The 17,261-nt window shown below is 41.0% G+C and overlaps 1 protein-coding gene across 2 annotated transcripts in view; it reads left to right on the top strand.

Moving 5' to 3' along the window:
• Positions 1–17,261, top strand: part of slc24a4b (solute carrier family 24 member 4b) — a 31,847-nt gene continuing 14,586 nt past the window's right edge. The window contains exons 1-3 of one of the 2 annotated variants that reach the window (XM_004550463.4): positions 1–1,002; positions 7,251–7,358; positions 16,774–16,850. In XM_004550463.4, coding sequence (XP_004550520.1) covers positions 840–1,002; positions 7,251–7,358; positions 16,774–16,850 — 348 coding nt within the window. In that variant the 5' untranslated portion in view covers positions 1–839. The remainder of the gene's footprint in view (positions 1,003–7,250; positions 7,359–16,773; positions 16,851–17,261) is intronic. The other variant, XM_004550462.4, reaches the window with a different exon arrangement.

Here is a 17,261-nt window from a genome sequence, read left to right as displayed (position 1 = left end):
TACTCGACGGTCAAATAATGTAAGAGATCGCGTGAGTTTGGAGTTCCGCGTGATCAATCAGCAGCTTCCCGTTGTTTCTAAAGTGGACAGTGAAGGAGGAAGATTTTTTTCCCCCACTGGCTGTTTGCACATGCAGTACTCAGGAAAGTTAAAGGAGCACGGTCTCGATGGAGGGGATGAAGGGCACAGAGTAGGAGGGAAGCTGATGGTCCTCTCTCATTATCAGCACGGTTTTCCTGCACTGAGGAGGACTTCATGCGGAGGGGGAGGCGCCCAAGCGAGGCGAGCGGCACGACTGCTGCCTGAATTTAACAATTAACCTTGATGAACACTGATTGCTTTCACTTAACAGGCGCAGGTGCGTGTGGTTTGCAAAACGGCGCAGCTGAGCGATTCCACATTTGTGACTGAACACTGACGCATTTTATGCTAAACACAGAAACTACAGGCTGCCACGGATAGATAATAGCAATTGCAGCTGATTTTTTTCCCCTCTCTTTCCACGGGACAGGATGCAGGTTGCAATAGGAACCCATCCGACACACGTCCTTTTGCAGAATCCGAATTCAGGGGCGCCACTGAACTGATTTGGAGACATATATCGGAATTTGACCGCCTTGTCATTGTCCATTCACCAGTCCCGGGCAGCTGAACGGCATCATCTCAGCATCCGAGACAAGAAGGGGGGAAAACCTTCCGCTTTACTACTCTCCATTTGCGCACTGGACGGCTTGAAATGAGGGTCACATCCCGGTTGTGTTCCGTGTGAAGAGGCAAGCGAGGTGGCAGTTTCTTCGGCTCAAGGACGCAAAAAGTGGCCGCCGGCCGAGGTGCGAAGCATGGAGCAGCACGACACTGACACCGCGACCCCCTCCAAAAAGACAATAATTGCGAAGATATTTAAAGTTCGCAAGAGGAGAGAGATGTTATTCGTGCAGGTCTGCTTTATCTGCAGTGTCCTGTTCGTAGCGTGGAGCATGTCGGCACTACTGACCAAGACAGGTGAGTGTGAAGGGATCCACCGGGGTGTAGAGAACAGAGGACGGAGCAGAGCTGCTCACAGATCTGCACTGTAATCATGCACCCCGAAGATCTGTCACATGAGCACCATCAGGCTTCAGTAGCAAGGGCATGAGATCAAAATATGTATTTTTTTTCAGACCCTAAATGCGTATTTGTTGCCTTTTATCATTTATTCATTCATTCATTCATACCCGTGTCGTTTCCATGGAAAAAGAATTTGGCATCCGCTGTTACCGACCCATCACACTCCCTAGAAAGTCGGCTTTAAATATAATTGTGGGACATTTGAGGGGGAAAAAAGAGAATCTGTTCAGGCGTATACACGCGTCTGTTTGACAGTATATGCCGCAGTGTGCGCGCCGTGGCATTGGCATGTTTTTGAAATTGAAAGCCAGGCTCATAATTACGGCACACGCGCACTCCATGCATAACGTGCACACTTCAGAAAACATTCCGACCCCAGTATGATCGCTTTTTGCATTTATGCCCTTTGTTCTCAGAAAATCCTCCCACCCTCCTTTTTCCCCCTTCTTCTTCTGGTGCCAGATGTATTGTCGATCACACTACATTAGCGCTCAGGATCGCCGTTAACGCTGGCATTATCACGTCTGCCCCTGGGCTTCACACACCATTGCTCACACCGGATCACGAGCATCATTACGCTCCCAGGTTCCACATGGCGATCGAGGGATGCCGATTTTTACGCAGAGGCCACTGATTATGACTTGGAGGGGAGGGGTGGAGGGTAAGCAGCGGGGATGCGTTATCTTGCCGGATGTTACAATATTCATAGTTAAAGTCTGAAGTGTGGGCTGAAACAAACCATTTAGATGGCTGCTTTTGTGCTACGCAAACACACAGACTCCAAGCTACATGCCCTCCCATTCACACATGTCAAAACTCCGCGCAAACACTGACACGCACAGCATCCCACACAGCCACACACGGTTATATAATCTAACCGCCAACCTTGACATTTTACTGGTGAAGAATATCCGACACACCACTGGGATCATGGGTTAACTAGATGGGAACACACCTTCAGGCCAGTACTGTTCACAAGGAGGGAACATCGAGACTGCATTCAGTGCCAAAGGGGATTTTGTTAGCTTTTTTTTTTTTTTTTTTTTTTTAATCGCAAAGGAGACTTGGTGCTCCATTCAGGACTTTTCACATGAAAGAAGCGGGATTGCTGTGCTTCTAACGCTGTAAGCCTCAGCGTCAGATCCTGTCGTGAGATCTGTCCATCTGAAACCACTTAGTAATTCCCAGTGCTGAAAGCAGCTGTAAAGTCACCACAGCTCCTGCCTGACTGTGGATCCCTAAAGACATATCAGGGAGTTTTATTAATTACGTTAAAAACAACAAGAGGCTTAAAAGATTATTCTGGAGCGATATCATACAGGCTGGTGCAAATCTCTTATCTCGAAAGACAGGCTCTGGGAGACAAAGTAAGCTCCCTTTGGTCACCAGTGGCTTCCCCTCTTTTCATTTAATCAAGTTTGCCTGACCTACACATTAACTGTCCACATGAAGGCATTTGACAGGAGGCTTCCTCTTGGGTTTCAGCCGTTTTGACAAGCAGCTGCATCCTTGGTGGTGGATAGTGGAATTTCAAGGTGACATGCTTGATGAAAGGGGGGTATGAAAAAGAAATTTCCTTTTAGAACGAGGAGACCCAAAGCTCAGCATAACTAAATCTGTCTAATTCAATAGCTGTGCCCTTTCTCATATTTCAACAATCACAACAGGGACCAGCATGTCTCATGTCACAGGAAAGTCTGTGTGCTTGCCATCCATTTGATTGATGGCAGTATAGGAGTGTGATGAAATGCTGAATGCTCCAGATGGATGGGATTTGATGTACTACTCCTGAGTTACATCTTCATGAAGAGGGGTGGGGCGCAACATGTTGTGGTGTGTGTGTGTGTGTGTGGAAACCTCACATGGGCGAGTAGAGCAGGTGTTTTGAGAAGCAGGGCTGAGCTCTGATAGGTAGCTGCAGAGGGGCTGATTGTGCTGGATGCGTATGTCTGTGTGTGGGTGTAAATAACCCGGAGACATTTTTGACTAAAGGAATGTGAATAACCATAAGCATTGTGAGCTTGATGGATGGCTGTCCTTGGTCGATCTGCCTGGATAGAGGACATTACCACAGTGCTATTATTGTCTGCGTGCTCAGCTAGAAGTGAAGTTATGATCTTTTTTAATTCAATTGTATCCATTTTGGTTTTGCCTAAAGTAGCTGGATATCCCTAATTTTAGAGAATAATTTTATAAATCTGAGTTCACTTTACAGTACCGATCACAATGAATCTGTATTGACAATACACATGGTTTTCAAAAACCATGAATATCAACGCAGTGATGCACTAATGGCAGTTGTACTGTTTGTATGCTACACTACATTTTAAATTCAATTACAATAAGAAACAAGTTTATAGAAACATTTTTGGCTGATAACCTTATTGCTACTATTTTCTTGAATTTTCTGAACCTATTATAATGATTGTGACATCCTTAATTTACATGTTGTATGTACGTGCACAGAATGACAGATGTGCTTTTTCATATGTTATCCAACATAGTGTGTTTGAGAGGGTTAGCAGACCTGAGACAATCTGATAAATTGATTTTAAAGAAAATAAATCAAGTTTCATGTTGTGCAACTGATTTGGTGGGGCTAATGTTTGGAGACAAAAGAAAGTGGTAGGAAAAGATCATAGTAGGAGTTAAAATGAGTTATTTTTAAGGTTATTGATTTTCCTGGTAGCCATGATAAATGTGGGTAGGGGACTATCATTAAGACACTCATTGTGGACTATTTGTTTACAAAAACAAAAGAGAACTCAAACTGCAGCCTCTTGTATTAGCATTTGATGTTTTGTGGCGGAGTTCATCCACCACAGTCATTTTGTATCAACTGGTTTTTATATCCCCCAACTTCCTCCTTTGCTCCTCTCATTTACTGCTGCAGCCAGGGATGGGTTTTCTTACTTAAATGTTGTCTTTGGTTCATTTGACACTTTATCAGTAGCGGCATGGTTTTTTTTTTTTTTTTTTTTTTTTTCCTACACCCACTACTCATTTAGTCAAACTCTACAAACCTAGTGTACAGCGTCCAAGGCCACTACTGATAACTGATAAAAATTTTATATCATATCACAACATCTTGACTGGATTCCTAAATAAGAATCGCTCAAGGCTGGAATGCTTTCTGGGTAATGGCTAACTAATTGATTTCTAGCAGCTCTAATGTAAAATCCTCTTTTAGCCACTCAAGATTCGTTGACCTCTTGACCCTGTAAATGTAAAAATAAACTGGCATCAAACATTAGTTTGGTGTAGTGCCTGAATAATGTGACAAACTTTTATACTGAACTGCAAATGTATTTCTTGACCTGCATGTTATCATCAAAGTGATCAACTTTAAAATTTTGAGAAGGAACAGGTGGAATTGTATTTAAAATGTAAAAATCTAATTTTTTAGCAGCTTGAGCTGTTTAAATAAGTAAAAAATGCTTCCTTATTGATCTCAGACCTACAAAGACAAATGAAGTGATTACTGGCTCATTTGCCTTTCAACCAATTTCTAATCAGCCTCTTGAATTCATGACATTTCCTATTAACAAACTAACAAGGATTAATCGGGGGGTACTGCCAACCTTAAAGAGCTTCAGAATGTCAGAACATGAAGATTTAAACACAGAGAATAAGACAATTAATCAAAACAGGTCAACTGGGAGAAGGCGATGTAGAATAAGCCAGCAATGTTGTGCAAAACAAAAGCTTGCATCCTTAGTTTATCCCACTGCCTCGATGTACTGATAGAATCATGTCTTCACTGTTTTCTTCTTTTCAGATGCTTGGCACTGAGAAAGCATGTTGAACTGCTTGTGCATATGCACATACATGCAGTTATCTTGTTTAGGCTTCCAAGAATCATTGGTCATAAGACTTAATAGTTGTGGTTAAGTGATTCCACACAACTGAAACTGCAAATTGTATTTAAATCTTATGCATACATTTCTAAAGGGTAAAATTCTCCAGGTCTACTGGAGTTTGTGTAAATCTGAAAGTTCAGCCTATTCATTAATACAACATTAAAAAGCAGTTCTTGGCATGAAATGTCCACATGTTTAGTGTCTGCAAACTTCAGACTCTTCATGTTCTACCCTGATATCAAATTAAACCATGTTTATTTTAATGCGAGCATTGCTTGAAAAGAAATCAAGCAATAAGGGGAGAGGCAGAAGGGGAGTGTAACCATGCTGGTTAGTGAGACGGAACAGGTTGGAGCAGTGACTGGAGGGTTTTGGTCTTTTGGATTGGAGAACTGTAGGAAGCAGCTGCAGTTGCTTTGTGTACAGTCTGTTTGTCAAGTGCCTGCTGATCTTCAGGCTGTCTAACTCTACTGGATTGAAAGTGGCAAATAATTCTGTATCACTACATTGGAAATACAATCTAGCCAGGTAGAACTGTTTTACAATGGCAATTGGAAGAGGGTTGTGGTAGGAAAATGTGAAAAGCTAACCTGCACTTGGGTTGAAACTAACTGCTGATGCAGTTCTTGGCTCAGCAGTACTTCAGTGTCCTTTAGCTTTAAAATTTAGGCTAAATGGATGGTGCAAACTAGTTATCATAATACTAGAATTTCAAACTCAATGCTGAAACACTGGAAAAATACTTTATACCATTTCAACACCATGGGGGAAAACAACTATTCTCCCATACTGTTATAAGCCATTAGTTGCCATGCTAATGATAACAGACTGCTAATATGGCTGTCAGGTAACAGTTGGCTAACATTTACTTGGTTTACATTAATATATGCCACCTCATGTTAAAATTTCTAACAGTTTAATACTTGACTTCTTCCTTAAAGTGTGGGTTGCTATTATGAACATTCAGCACTAGCGGCTAATAACTAGCTGAAATGATTAGCTGCTAGTGGTTAGCATTGTCACCACACAGTAAGACCATCTTGGGTTTTAGTCTCCAGGGGCTTTTCTGCCTCTTGCATGGTTCTCCCAATGCTTGCATGGGTTTCCTCCCAGAAATTTGAGACTTGTATATTAGGTTAATTTGTGATTCCAAATTTCCAGTAGGAGTGTGACTGGTTGACTCTTTAAACCATGTGGTAGACCCACCGGTCACCTTGTGCAGTTAAGATGTTTGAGAACCACCTAACGTTGGATAAGAAAATGGACCGGTGGATGAATAGGTTTGATAATCAGATCTGAGTAGTGCACTGTGTAGTCTAATTTGTTTTAATCTAATAAAAAGGCAAATGGAGTAATTATCTGTAAATCTGTTAATCGGTGTTATTTTTAGCACTTTGTGGACTTCTGGTTAAAAGAGTTAGGGGGGCTTAGTACACATGCAGTTTGTTTAAAGCTTAAAACACTATGTTCTCTCCTTTATCTTAAACATTACTTGCTCAGTGTCATAAAGATCAGTAATTAGACTTTGGTCATGGAGATCATGTGAATCTGCTGCTGTACAGACCCTGTCCCAGTCATTGTGTGATCTATTACTCTAAAAGAGTAGGTCTGTTGACAAACGACCGGTATGAATGAATGTAGACATTACTCCTTGTGGTATTTTTAGTAATCTGCTCATAATCGTGTAACAGTAGAACTACTAAATCATCATGTCGTCAGTTACCACTTTCTCACTTCACCATTTTATGAAAGCTGCAATTTTAAAGCACTGCTAAGCTTGTTGTTATGATTTTTACATAATAGATTTGTGACTGCTATTTTTTTTCTTTCTTTCTTCCCCCTCCTGTTCTCATTAGAGGCTTAAGAGCAGTTTAATGAAAAATTACATTCTTTCCCCCCCCTCCAAAATATAATGGCACAGCTACATTTTGATGCGTTATTCCTCCTGCGGCGGTTGCTGCTGGATAAACATGTCATTTATACATGAATAAAAACTTTTAAGGGATTAAAGAAAAGCAACCTTCTTTCGGGAAATTGCACATAATTCAGAACATGGGTATTTTTGGTCATTGCTCATACTTTGTGTAACAGCAGCCATGTTGGGTTTTGTTGCATTTTTGAAGTGTGTGTGTGTGTGTGTGTGTGTGTGTGTGTGTGTGTGTGTGTGTGTATAATGGACTTTTAAGGTCTTGATCAAAAGAGGATTTAAATAAAAAGTTGTTATTAGTATTATTACTATTATGTTAATATGTGATAATCAAAGCTGTTTCAATACTGTTTCAGGCCATGGGATGATTGTGGAGGGACATCCCGACCATGAAATCTGGGGGAGACGGCTAATGGCTTCAGTACCAGAAAATGAAACTGAGGAGAAGAACTGTTCAGCGCCAGGTACACCATCTTGGAATTAATGTTTCTCCTTAACAATCCATTGTAATTTTTTTTCCTTTTAATATATTGACAGCAATGTTTTCATGATCCTCAGTCAAAGCAGGATGTTCTTTGAGAACAGAATGTCCTGGAAGATTTTGCTTCTCTGGCACAAATGCTAACTAAACTACTTGATGACATGGATGAACATTTAGCAGATGAGGAGCCTTATAGTTTCCTCAGAGATAAACGCAACTACATCTGAATCATAATGTTACGCCAGATCTGCTGGATGTGTAAATGGCCAACTGTTGGATCTCATGTTGCAATTATGAACAGTGAATTTATCACCTAATAACAAGATAACACTTTTTTCTTTTGCCAGTTATATTGTTTGGCTTCATTTATGAACACAGTGAGATCTTGACAAGCGAGTCTTTATTCAAACGGTGGAACTGCAAATTAATTCTGTTGAACTAAACATTTACATCCTTGAGGCTGATAGTTCTGTTGCAGCTCAGAAGATGTAGTAAATGGGCTTTACAGCACCTAATATATCAATAGATTAGCATGAAGACATCTGGGAGTTGTGGTATTTCTCAGCTGATTTTCTGCTTTTAATTCACATCTCTGCTGGGTTTGTATTCGGATGCGGTTTAGATCACTTGCACAGTAATAAGCAACAAAAGGGCTATTAACAGCGTCGGGTATTGATTAGCTTACATCATCCTAGGTGTACTTAAAGGAAGCAGCACTCTCTTTAGATACACTGGAGTATATGCTGACTCTCTGCTGAGATCTGCATTGTGCTGCAAAAAGAGATTTACTGTTTTTTACCACAAAGTTATTGATTTTTAAACGGTACATAAACAGTGATGGCAATGTCACGAAATGGTGCATTTGTTTATTTATTTCCATGTCATTTGAATTGCCTCAGTCCTGACTAGTTTGCTCTTCCCAAACACTGACTCACATGAGCGCTCTGTGATTCTGAATGAGTCAGTGGGAAGAGGGGAGCCATCAAAGACTGCCAGGGTTGCACAGGTTTGGTCCATTTTGGCCATTTGTTGCATATATACACTTACGGAGCTGTGATTAACTGGCTGGGCAGGATTTGGGGACTAGCTGTGCTTTCCGTTACTAAACTCTCAAATGTCTGGAAATGCAGTGGTTGTGGTTGGATTTTAAAGCCTTAAAAGTAATTGCTTTGCTACATACTGGCTTTTGTCTTTGTTTTGTGTATTTGTTGCACAGAAGTTGTGACACTAGGGCATAGACAATTTGGAAGTAATTTCAAGTGTGATGTATGCTCTTTACTCTACTGCATCACAAGTGATCCAGTCAGAGCTAACAGGCTATTACTTCATTACCGGTCACAGCAGGCAGATCCCTCAGAGATTATCCAAATCATTAGTGTTGCAACCTGCAATTTTTAGATGTAAACAAACGTTTTTGCACCAGTCACAATACCAGACAGTTCGCTGTGGTTAAAAGTGCTAAATAATGTTGGAAGCCTTTCTTTTGCCTTTTTGTTTTTCCAATGACTTCCACACTGGAGGCACCTGACTGGATTTGACATTCCACACATTTCTCATCGGCTGGAGTCCTCCCTATTTTCCCACCAGTGTTCTGCCTCGTTAGAGTAAGCTGATCGTATGACTCTTTGTTCTTGAGTCTTTGTCTCATGAATAATCCTGTCATAGCTGCTAAACTTCAGACCCCCCTGGCTGACAGGTTGCTCCAATGTTGTGGGCAGTGTGGTCCTAACTGTAGCACGGACAGACTTTACACAAAGCTGAGCATTTGGTGCACTCTGGCATCAAATTTCAGAAGGTTCTTAGGCTGCAAGCTCATCCCGAGCAGTTCAACCCTGTTCCACATGAGTCAAGATGCTCTGTGGTGCCCATGCAACCTTGCACTATGACATTTGTATGGATGACTGCAAGCTCGGAGGTGGTGACAAACTCCATTAATTTCTTCCTACTAAACTCTCCATTTATAGACAGTGTTTCGTGTCCTGATGAGTATCAAGACTCTTGGGATTCCTTTGTAACTCATTCCAGCTTGATGCATATAATTTGTCTTGATCAGAACATAAGCTTTTTGTAAGCAAGCTCAAATGTCTGTCAGTGTAGCTCTAACCCACACTTGAAGTCTTGTCTCACTGATTACAGTCCAGGTTTCCTCCCTTATGACTCCAATTAGGTTTTGTTGAGTTTCACATTCATTATCCAATTTTCACTGTAACTAGTGTGATAATTATTTAATGTTGACATGAACTCTCAAACTTTAAGAGAAACCTGCGCTCGTATAGATGATTCTAAAAGGGTCACCCACTTTTCACTATGCATGCTATATATACTATATAGTATACATTCAGTACAAACATGGCTAAAAAATGGAGAAATACAAGCAAATGGGGTAATTTTTTTTTTTTTTTGGGGGGGGGGGGGGATTGACAACAGTTAACTTGGATCAGTCCACATTACTCCATCACAAGCGTCTTACCTGACAATCTCAGGTTTTTAACGCCTTAATAGGATTTGTGCAAAATTTCAGGTCAGTAATGTTAATTTAATTAAACACAAACATTGTAACATCTCATACTGCAATTCTTTCCCCCCCTCCATATCCAAGCTTTAAAATCTGTGCAACCATTCAGGGTGCCTTTTTCATGTTAAAGGCTAAAGCAAATATAAATCCCCTACCATTAAAATTGTGGTTTCGACAGGTATGTACCTTTAAAAATGGCTTGATAATGGAATTTAAAATGGCCTCTTCAAATAACGAATGCTGGGGGGGGAAAAAAAAGTCCTATTTTGTAATTTGACTAAAATTGAATAACCCTTTTGTTTTGTTGCACTTGTCAGGTTGAGTTTCCATAGTGCCTTCTTAGTGAGGAATCTCTCTTAAATAATAGCCTTATACCAGTCTCCCAATAAGGGAAGCATGTGTTTGTGTCAGATCTTTGCATTTCTGCCTATTCCTCGCAGATGTGTTTTCCAGGGCTGCTCCTCCAGCAGTGGACCAGTGCTTGTACTGGAGCCAGGACTGGTACTTTTATTATTATTTCTAGAGGCTTCTGCTTTATGCTGATATTGTGGAACAGATGATACTCTGTTCACTTAAATGTCTGTTGGTGGGCTGCTTGGATTACTCTCTCTCTCTGCCATTTTTGGTCTTTGCCTTTTCCTCATTAATTCTGTGATCACTGTGCTTCACAGGGTGCTAATGCTGTTTTTGATTGTCCCAAGTGCTGCTAAGGCAGCACAAGTGCTTGTTTTATTAGGCGTTCAGTAATAACTCCAGGCAAATACAAGGTGCTGTCCAAACTGCTTTCTGGGTCCATTCTTGATTAGAAAGCATCCTTCCAAGCCACAAAGAACCAAATGACTCAGTTTCTGAAACAACATGTGAATAATCTTCCAGCTATCACATGCAGATCTTGAGTATTTCCTGTAGCTGTCCCATGACAAATGAAACAAATGCACTCCTATTTCTCACCCACATATGAAGAAATGAATGACTGGTTTATTTCAGGATTTAAATGTTTTATGAGCTCTTTCAGGCTGTTATAAGAAACGTGATCAGTAATGCGTTGCCTGAAAAATGGCTTACGGTTGACTTGGTGGTGGGAGAAAAAGAATTGGGTTATACACTCATCTGTATCCCGTTTCCGAGTGCTTATGCCAACTTTAGAGCGCACAAAATGGGAGAGGGAGCAGAAAAGCATAGCTAATGTTCTCTAGGAGTAATAATTTGGCTTTAATAAACATGCTACTAATGCCCTTTATTGAGAACTCCCTCTTGAGTGGCGTGATTGTCCTGGTTGAAGCAGATGGCAGCACAAAAGTGGAAGTGAACAACAAAGAAAAAGGTTCAAAATGGGTTGGATTATAGTTATTTTAGATATGGTACTAATCTGCTCACAGACACTGGCCGCACATGTTTCACGCTAGGGATGAAAAGCAGGGGTTGGTGAGGGGGAGCTGTGACTGAATCTATATTGCTAAGAAGTAGCAGCGTCACCGTGTAAAAGCTGCAGCCTTCCCTTTTAGTGTAAATGTTTGCTAGTGAGAAGAATCTGAGTTCTCCTGCTGGCACAACAATTTAGAGGCAGGAAATTTGGCGGGAGCATGATGGGTGAAGCTGCCAGTGAGTAAAGGCCCGTCCATGTTGGATTGCTGGTTCGTCAACTCCTGGGAAACACCAGAAGGAGGCTTTTTAAAAGGGAATTACACAAGTGGGGATTATGCCACTGTGCATAATGGAAACTGACCTCACTTTGGTTCTCGTTTGCCAGCAAATAACGCAACGCAGAGGAGAGGCACGAGCACCTGCACAGAGCAGTCTTTAGTACCGTGCAATTCAAACACATCTGACCTCCCCCTCCAACTAAATGCATTTTCCCAACTAAATGCATGTGTTCTATATCGGTGTCCCCTTTAAGTTGTCAAAGCAGGACTCTGTGAATCTGCTGCACCAACAATTTGATTATTAAAGGCTCGGGGCAATTCATGTTTAAAGCAGAAGTGTAATAGGTATGCGAGTATGCTCATGCGGGTGAAAATTGCATGTGTCAAGCTCTCACACAAACGAGAGTGAGAGTGCTTCAACATGTGGTGGTTCAGCCTGAGAAGATACTAACCTAACAAGGATAATCGGGGCATGTGTGTTCTGGACAAACAAGCAGCTTCAATTTTGATAACTTATTGTTGCTGTGTGACCTGGAGATTTCTCCCATAGGTCGTCCCCGTGATGTTGTTGTCATGTTTACAGGACTGAGCTGTCAGCTGAGTCATGTCTGCTGGAGCAAGCTAATTATCTAATGGGTTAATAATGGCCCAGAGAAATCACTCTCCTCTGAAGAGTCTCTTGACTTCTGCGCTCTCGTGTCAGTTGTAGTCAGCTAATGACCTGGCTGGTCCGTGGGTCAGTACGCGAGCAGTGACAGGTCTCACCAGGCACTCTGCCAAAACAGATTTTAATTCGGTTGTATCGCATTTAATAGCCTTTTGTTTTTCAGAAGTAGGGCTATTGATAGGATTATAAAACAGACCTTTGCAGGGCTCCTTGTCAGTCTTGCATCTGTAATAGGGTGTTTTTGTGTCCAGAAGTGTTGGGTGAAAACTGGCCTGCTCTCTGCACTATCCTGTCAATCATCTCTCTGGGACAACAGAAGGCACCCAATACTGAGCTGTGTTATGTAACAGCACCATGATATCTGGAATATTACCAGATTATGGAATAGTAATTGCAGAAATGCATGAGTTTCTACCACATTCTGGCTTTAGTGCATCAAAAAAACTGAGATTCTATGAAGGGGAGGTTTGCTATATTGCACGTCTTGAAACTGTAGACTGTGAATAAACCATAGTCTTGGATTTATCTGGTTCACAATGCAACCAAGGTTAAACTTGTTTGAATAAAAGCAGGGCTGTACTGAAATTTTGAGGGTCGAGAGGAGGGCTGAACATTATGTTTAGAGATGCGCTGACCTGCTCATGTGCAAATACACCGATGCCACTTTAGGGCAACGTAATGTTAACCTCATTAGTTGTACACTGAGTGAGCAGTTTGGTAATGTATGTTAGGCTAGGCAAAGATGACAAATGTGATGCAGCCAGCCGTCTATGCTCTGTGCAGGAGTGAAAAATGGTTCCTTAAACCAACATCAGCTTTGCAGCAAACACTGGGGAATTGAGAGAAAATGTACAGCGATGATCCATTCTGCGTTTATATTTAAAAAAAAAAAAAAGAAAAAGAAAAAAAGACAACAGCACTTACGAAGGAGATTGCTCTCGAAGGCTAGCAGTTCTCAGAGCACTGGAATCAAAGTATGAATTTCCTTGCTGTCAGCCACATTAGACCCCATACCAACACAGCAGCATCAATTTTTTTTTTTAAATTTTTTTTAAGAAGGCATATGAGCAGCTTGTTGAAGAGCATTTCAGTCCTCAGCTGATGTTTAGACCAGCAGTGCTTGCCCAGTGTCTCACGTGGGACCACATGCAGAGCTGTTTGGAGGTTTGCATGCTGCTATGCCTCATCAGGTCTGTTTGATGGCTTCAGATGTGATGCATTTCCAAAAAACAAACAAACAAAAAACTCTTCATGCTGTGCTGCAGGATGGTGCTAAAGACATGACTGAGAGAACTGGTGATGCTGGGTTCAGTTGTCTGCTGCAGGTTGCTGACGACCTCCAGCTGCTTGAGTATTTTCTTCAACAATGTGAAGTCAGCTGGGTCTATATTAGATATACAATGTAAACATAAAATTTTGTTACAGTCAGAAAGCAGCAGACTGCTGAGTGCCTTGTTTGACACAAGGCAATCAGTACTTATATTGTTTATGACCAACTAATCACAAATCAACCTACATTTTCCATAGAATAACATTTATATATCTGCAGCTAAAAATGGCCAAATTTCTGGAAGATGATAACCTTGTGACTACATTCATTTAAAAAAAAAAAAAAGATAAGTTACCCTGGCCCAAAGCACAGAACTGATTTTTTTTTTTTGTTGTTGTTGCTTTAAATGGATGAAGTGAAGCAAATCAAGAATAATTAAAATAGTTAAACGGTGAAGCTGTAAGCTGCAAACATCGACTGATTCTTTGATTAAAGTCATAAAATTTGATCTGGAGGTAAACATTCTATATTTGCGGTACACTTTAGTAATCCATCACCCCAAGCTGCTTCCTCATTTTCTGTATACATATATTTAAAAACAAACAAAAAAAACCCCACTTTCTTTAGCTGTGGTACATATTTTTCATTCTATTTTTGGACCTCATTTGAGAAGGATCACTAAAGCAGTGTGTGCACTGTCCCACTCTTGTATGGACATCCTGTTCTGGCCTTATATGGGAACTGGCTACGGAAGCATGTTTGCATCCTGTTTGACCTCTGCTGTGAGGAGACGCAGACGAACCCTGCAGACACTGTCTGCTCATATGTTTACAGGGACTGAGAGGTGACCCCTGCCTACCTGTCATCTCTGCGGTCACTGTGCCAGCACCCTTTTAGACACCTCCATTTTTATTTTTAATTTTTGTAAACGCTCTCCGTGCCAGAGCTGATTTCATATTTAGGACACAGTGTCACCAAATAACTACTTAATTATTGACTGTTTCAACTGAACATGGAAGGACTGGGAAATTCACACCTTTCCATGCTTTTCAGAAGCTTAATGGGTAACCTTCAACAGCTAGAATGATGTTTGTAGCCATAAGGCATAAGTTTGTTTTCAATCACCTCTAAGGCACAGCTGACAAATCCTGTAATTGATTGCACCTTTACTCGAGGCAGCCAGTTTTCCGGTGCACTTCATATGCCATATAAAGCTGTCAGAAATGAAATGAGCTAAAGCTTCCTGACATAGTCAATGCCACTGTTGGATTTCAATGCCACCTTAGGCTTTTCATTATACATCATGTTAGTCTATATTACACTCTAGGTTAATCAGTTTTTTATTATCATATATACTAATCTAATCGGGTGCATTTATCCAAATTTCAAAATCTACAAATCGAGGTTTGATTAATTTGAAAGTAATTTATTTGGGCCATGCCTCTTTTTTTCATTTTGCAACTAAAGGGAGCTATTGTACGACACACCGATGCATAATGAACCAACATTACCAGTCATGTGATGTAATTAAATGAAAAGAAGGAAGCACGCAGTTGATTAAGAGGTCTTGGACTGCATCCTGCACAGCATTTGATTTTCCCTGTGCACGGTTTCAAATGCTAACTCAGTCACATGTGCACACAATAAAATATCATTGCAAAAAGATGTCTGTGAGATTGGGACAGATGCATTGACAAGTCTCAGGTGAGCACTGTTCCACTTCACGACTCCATATGTGACAGGGGCCCGAATTTTGTCCTTATTTTCTGCTCTACACGGCATTGTTCTGCAGGCTTGGATTGTAGTGTTTTATTTTAACAATACCTGTTTATTTGGATTACTGAAGGATAGAGCAATGATTACTGCACTGCAGTAACCCAATCAGGTGTTTTCCCAATTCTAGGGATGTAGGGATGGTCTGTAAGTTGAAGCACCACTTTTATGCAGATTGACTGAATTTCACAGCAAAAAAATTCAAAGGATCCAAATGATGGCCTCCATGTTCTCATACACTCCCTAGTTTCACTGGTGTTCACTTGCACAGTGAAATGTATCAACTGTTACAAAATAATCGCTTCAAAAATTTTGTACATTTACTTGTTTTAATTTTGGCCTATATCACACTACTTTCCAATTCCTTTTTTTTTTTTTTTTCTTAAATCCCTGGACTCTACTGGAGTAGCTTAGCTTGATTCACAGTTCAAGATTTCCCATTCTTTCCTCTTAATGAGCCTTTAGCCCAGCCCTCTTCTGACTGGCTGTCCCTCACAAACAAAATGTGCTCACAGCACTGGCAGAGAACCATGAATGGGGCAAAACCCTGTTTTCAACAGCATTGATGTCCCTTAAATAACACTTAATGTCTGTTAAGTTCCTTCTCAAGATCAATTTCGGTGGCTTTGTCATACAGTGCCGCTGTCAGTCTCACCTGTACTGTGCTAATTACTGAATTAAGTATTTAGCTTGCTAATGTATTCAACTTAATAGGATAAAAATATGTAAATATTACCCTTGCTCTACATCAATGTGTTAGCATCTACTCCAAGCACTGCTCCAACTCAGTCTAGCCTCCCACCTGCAGTATACAGAGTTTAGGGAATGCTCTAGTTTTGTAAGTATTACACTTGGAATACAGCAGGCTTGTTGCAAGCTGAGATGTGAACCTGCAGCTCAGGTCCAGCAGGGATGGGTCGGACAGAGGCCGTTCCCCCCCACAGATGCTGTTCTTGTCAGGGAGATGGCTAGCTTCTGTTTTCAGCCAGGTGCACCGTGGAGTGGCCGTGCTCCCCTATCTGAGCCTTATGCTCGTATCGTGATCACACTGTGGGCCAGCTGGAGTTCTGGATGATGAATGACGAGTCCTCAGCATGGGAGTGTTTTCTGCCTGCTTGCTTTAATTCTGTATGACTTCAGCCTCTTATCATAGCCCGAGCTTTTCACATCATAAGAGGACGTGATGATTGAGACCACCCCCCTTGAGTAGGTATGAAATAATTGGTTCCTTAGTGATGTGATATTGAAGGTGTTTTGAACTATTCCTTTGCCTGAGCTATTCCTGTTCCTTAAAGCTGTTCTGGGATGCTGGTGATCAGAAACTATTTCATTTGCACAAAGTCTTGAAAGCTGCCCAGTTTTAAACATGGAAGACACATTTCGATATTAGGTAGCCAAGGGGAAAGGGAAGGAAGAAAAAGAATAACGTGGTCGTAGTGTAGTGTGAGCCATCTGAAGATGGGACAGTGATGTGTACTTCGCAGTCAAGCTGCTGATGTGTGGTGATTGTGACATTTCTTCTTTTCTCAGCAATACACGAGTTCCCCGACGACTTTTTCACCAACGATGAACGGAAGAGTGGAGCCATTCTGCTGCACATTGCGGCGGTAAGACTACTTTTTTAAAAGAATCTGCACCTGCATGACAAGTCTCCAGTCGGTGACTCATTTGGTTGTAGGAAGATTTGGAGGCTTTTCACATAGCCGACTACTGTTTTCAGCTTTCTAAGCCTGAAAGTTAAGAGGGAGATTATGGTGGCTTGTTTGATTTGCCAGATTTTAAACTGATCAGAGGTGCTTTTCTTTAGCTCAAGTGCATGTTATTTAAAATAAGTATGCACCCATTTCTCTGCAAATATCTTTAAATTCAAACTCAGAAATAGTTTAATATATATATACTCAGAACAAAGGGGATAAGGGAATAACATGATAAACTTTTTTTTTTAAAGTGTAAAACACGTCACATTTTTGCTCTACTATAATGTCAAATCAGTGCTATGTTCTTTTAAATGTATTTTT

Source organism: Maylandia zebra, linkage group LG15, assembly GCF_041146795.1.
Source record: "Maylandia zebra isolate NMK-2024a linkage group LG15, Mzebra_GT3a, whole genome shotgun sequence".
NCBI classification, from domain to species: domain Eukaryota; kingdom Metazoa; phylum Chordata; class Actinopteri; order Cichliformes; family Cichlidae; genus Maylandia; species Maylandia zebra.
This window is presented reverse-complemented; position numbering and strand designations above follow the sequence as displayed.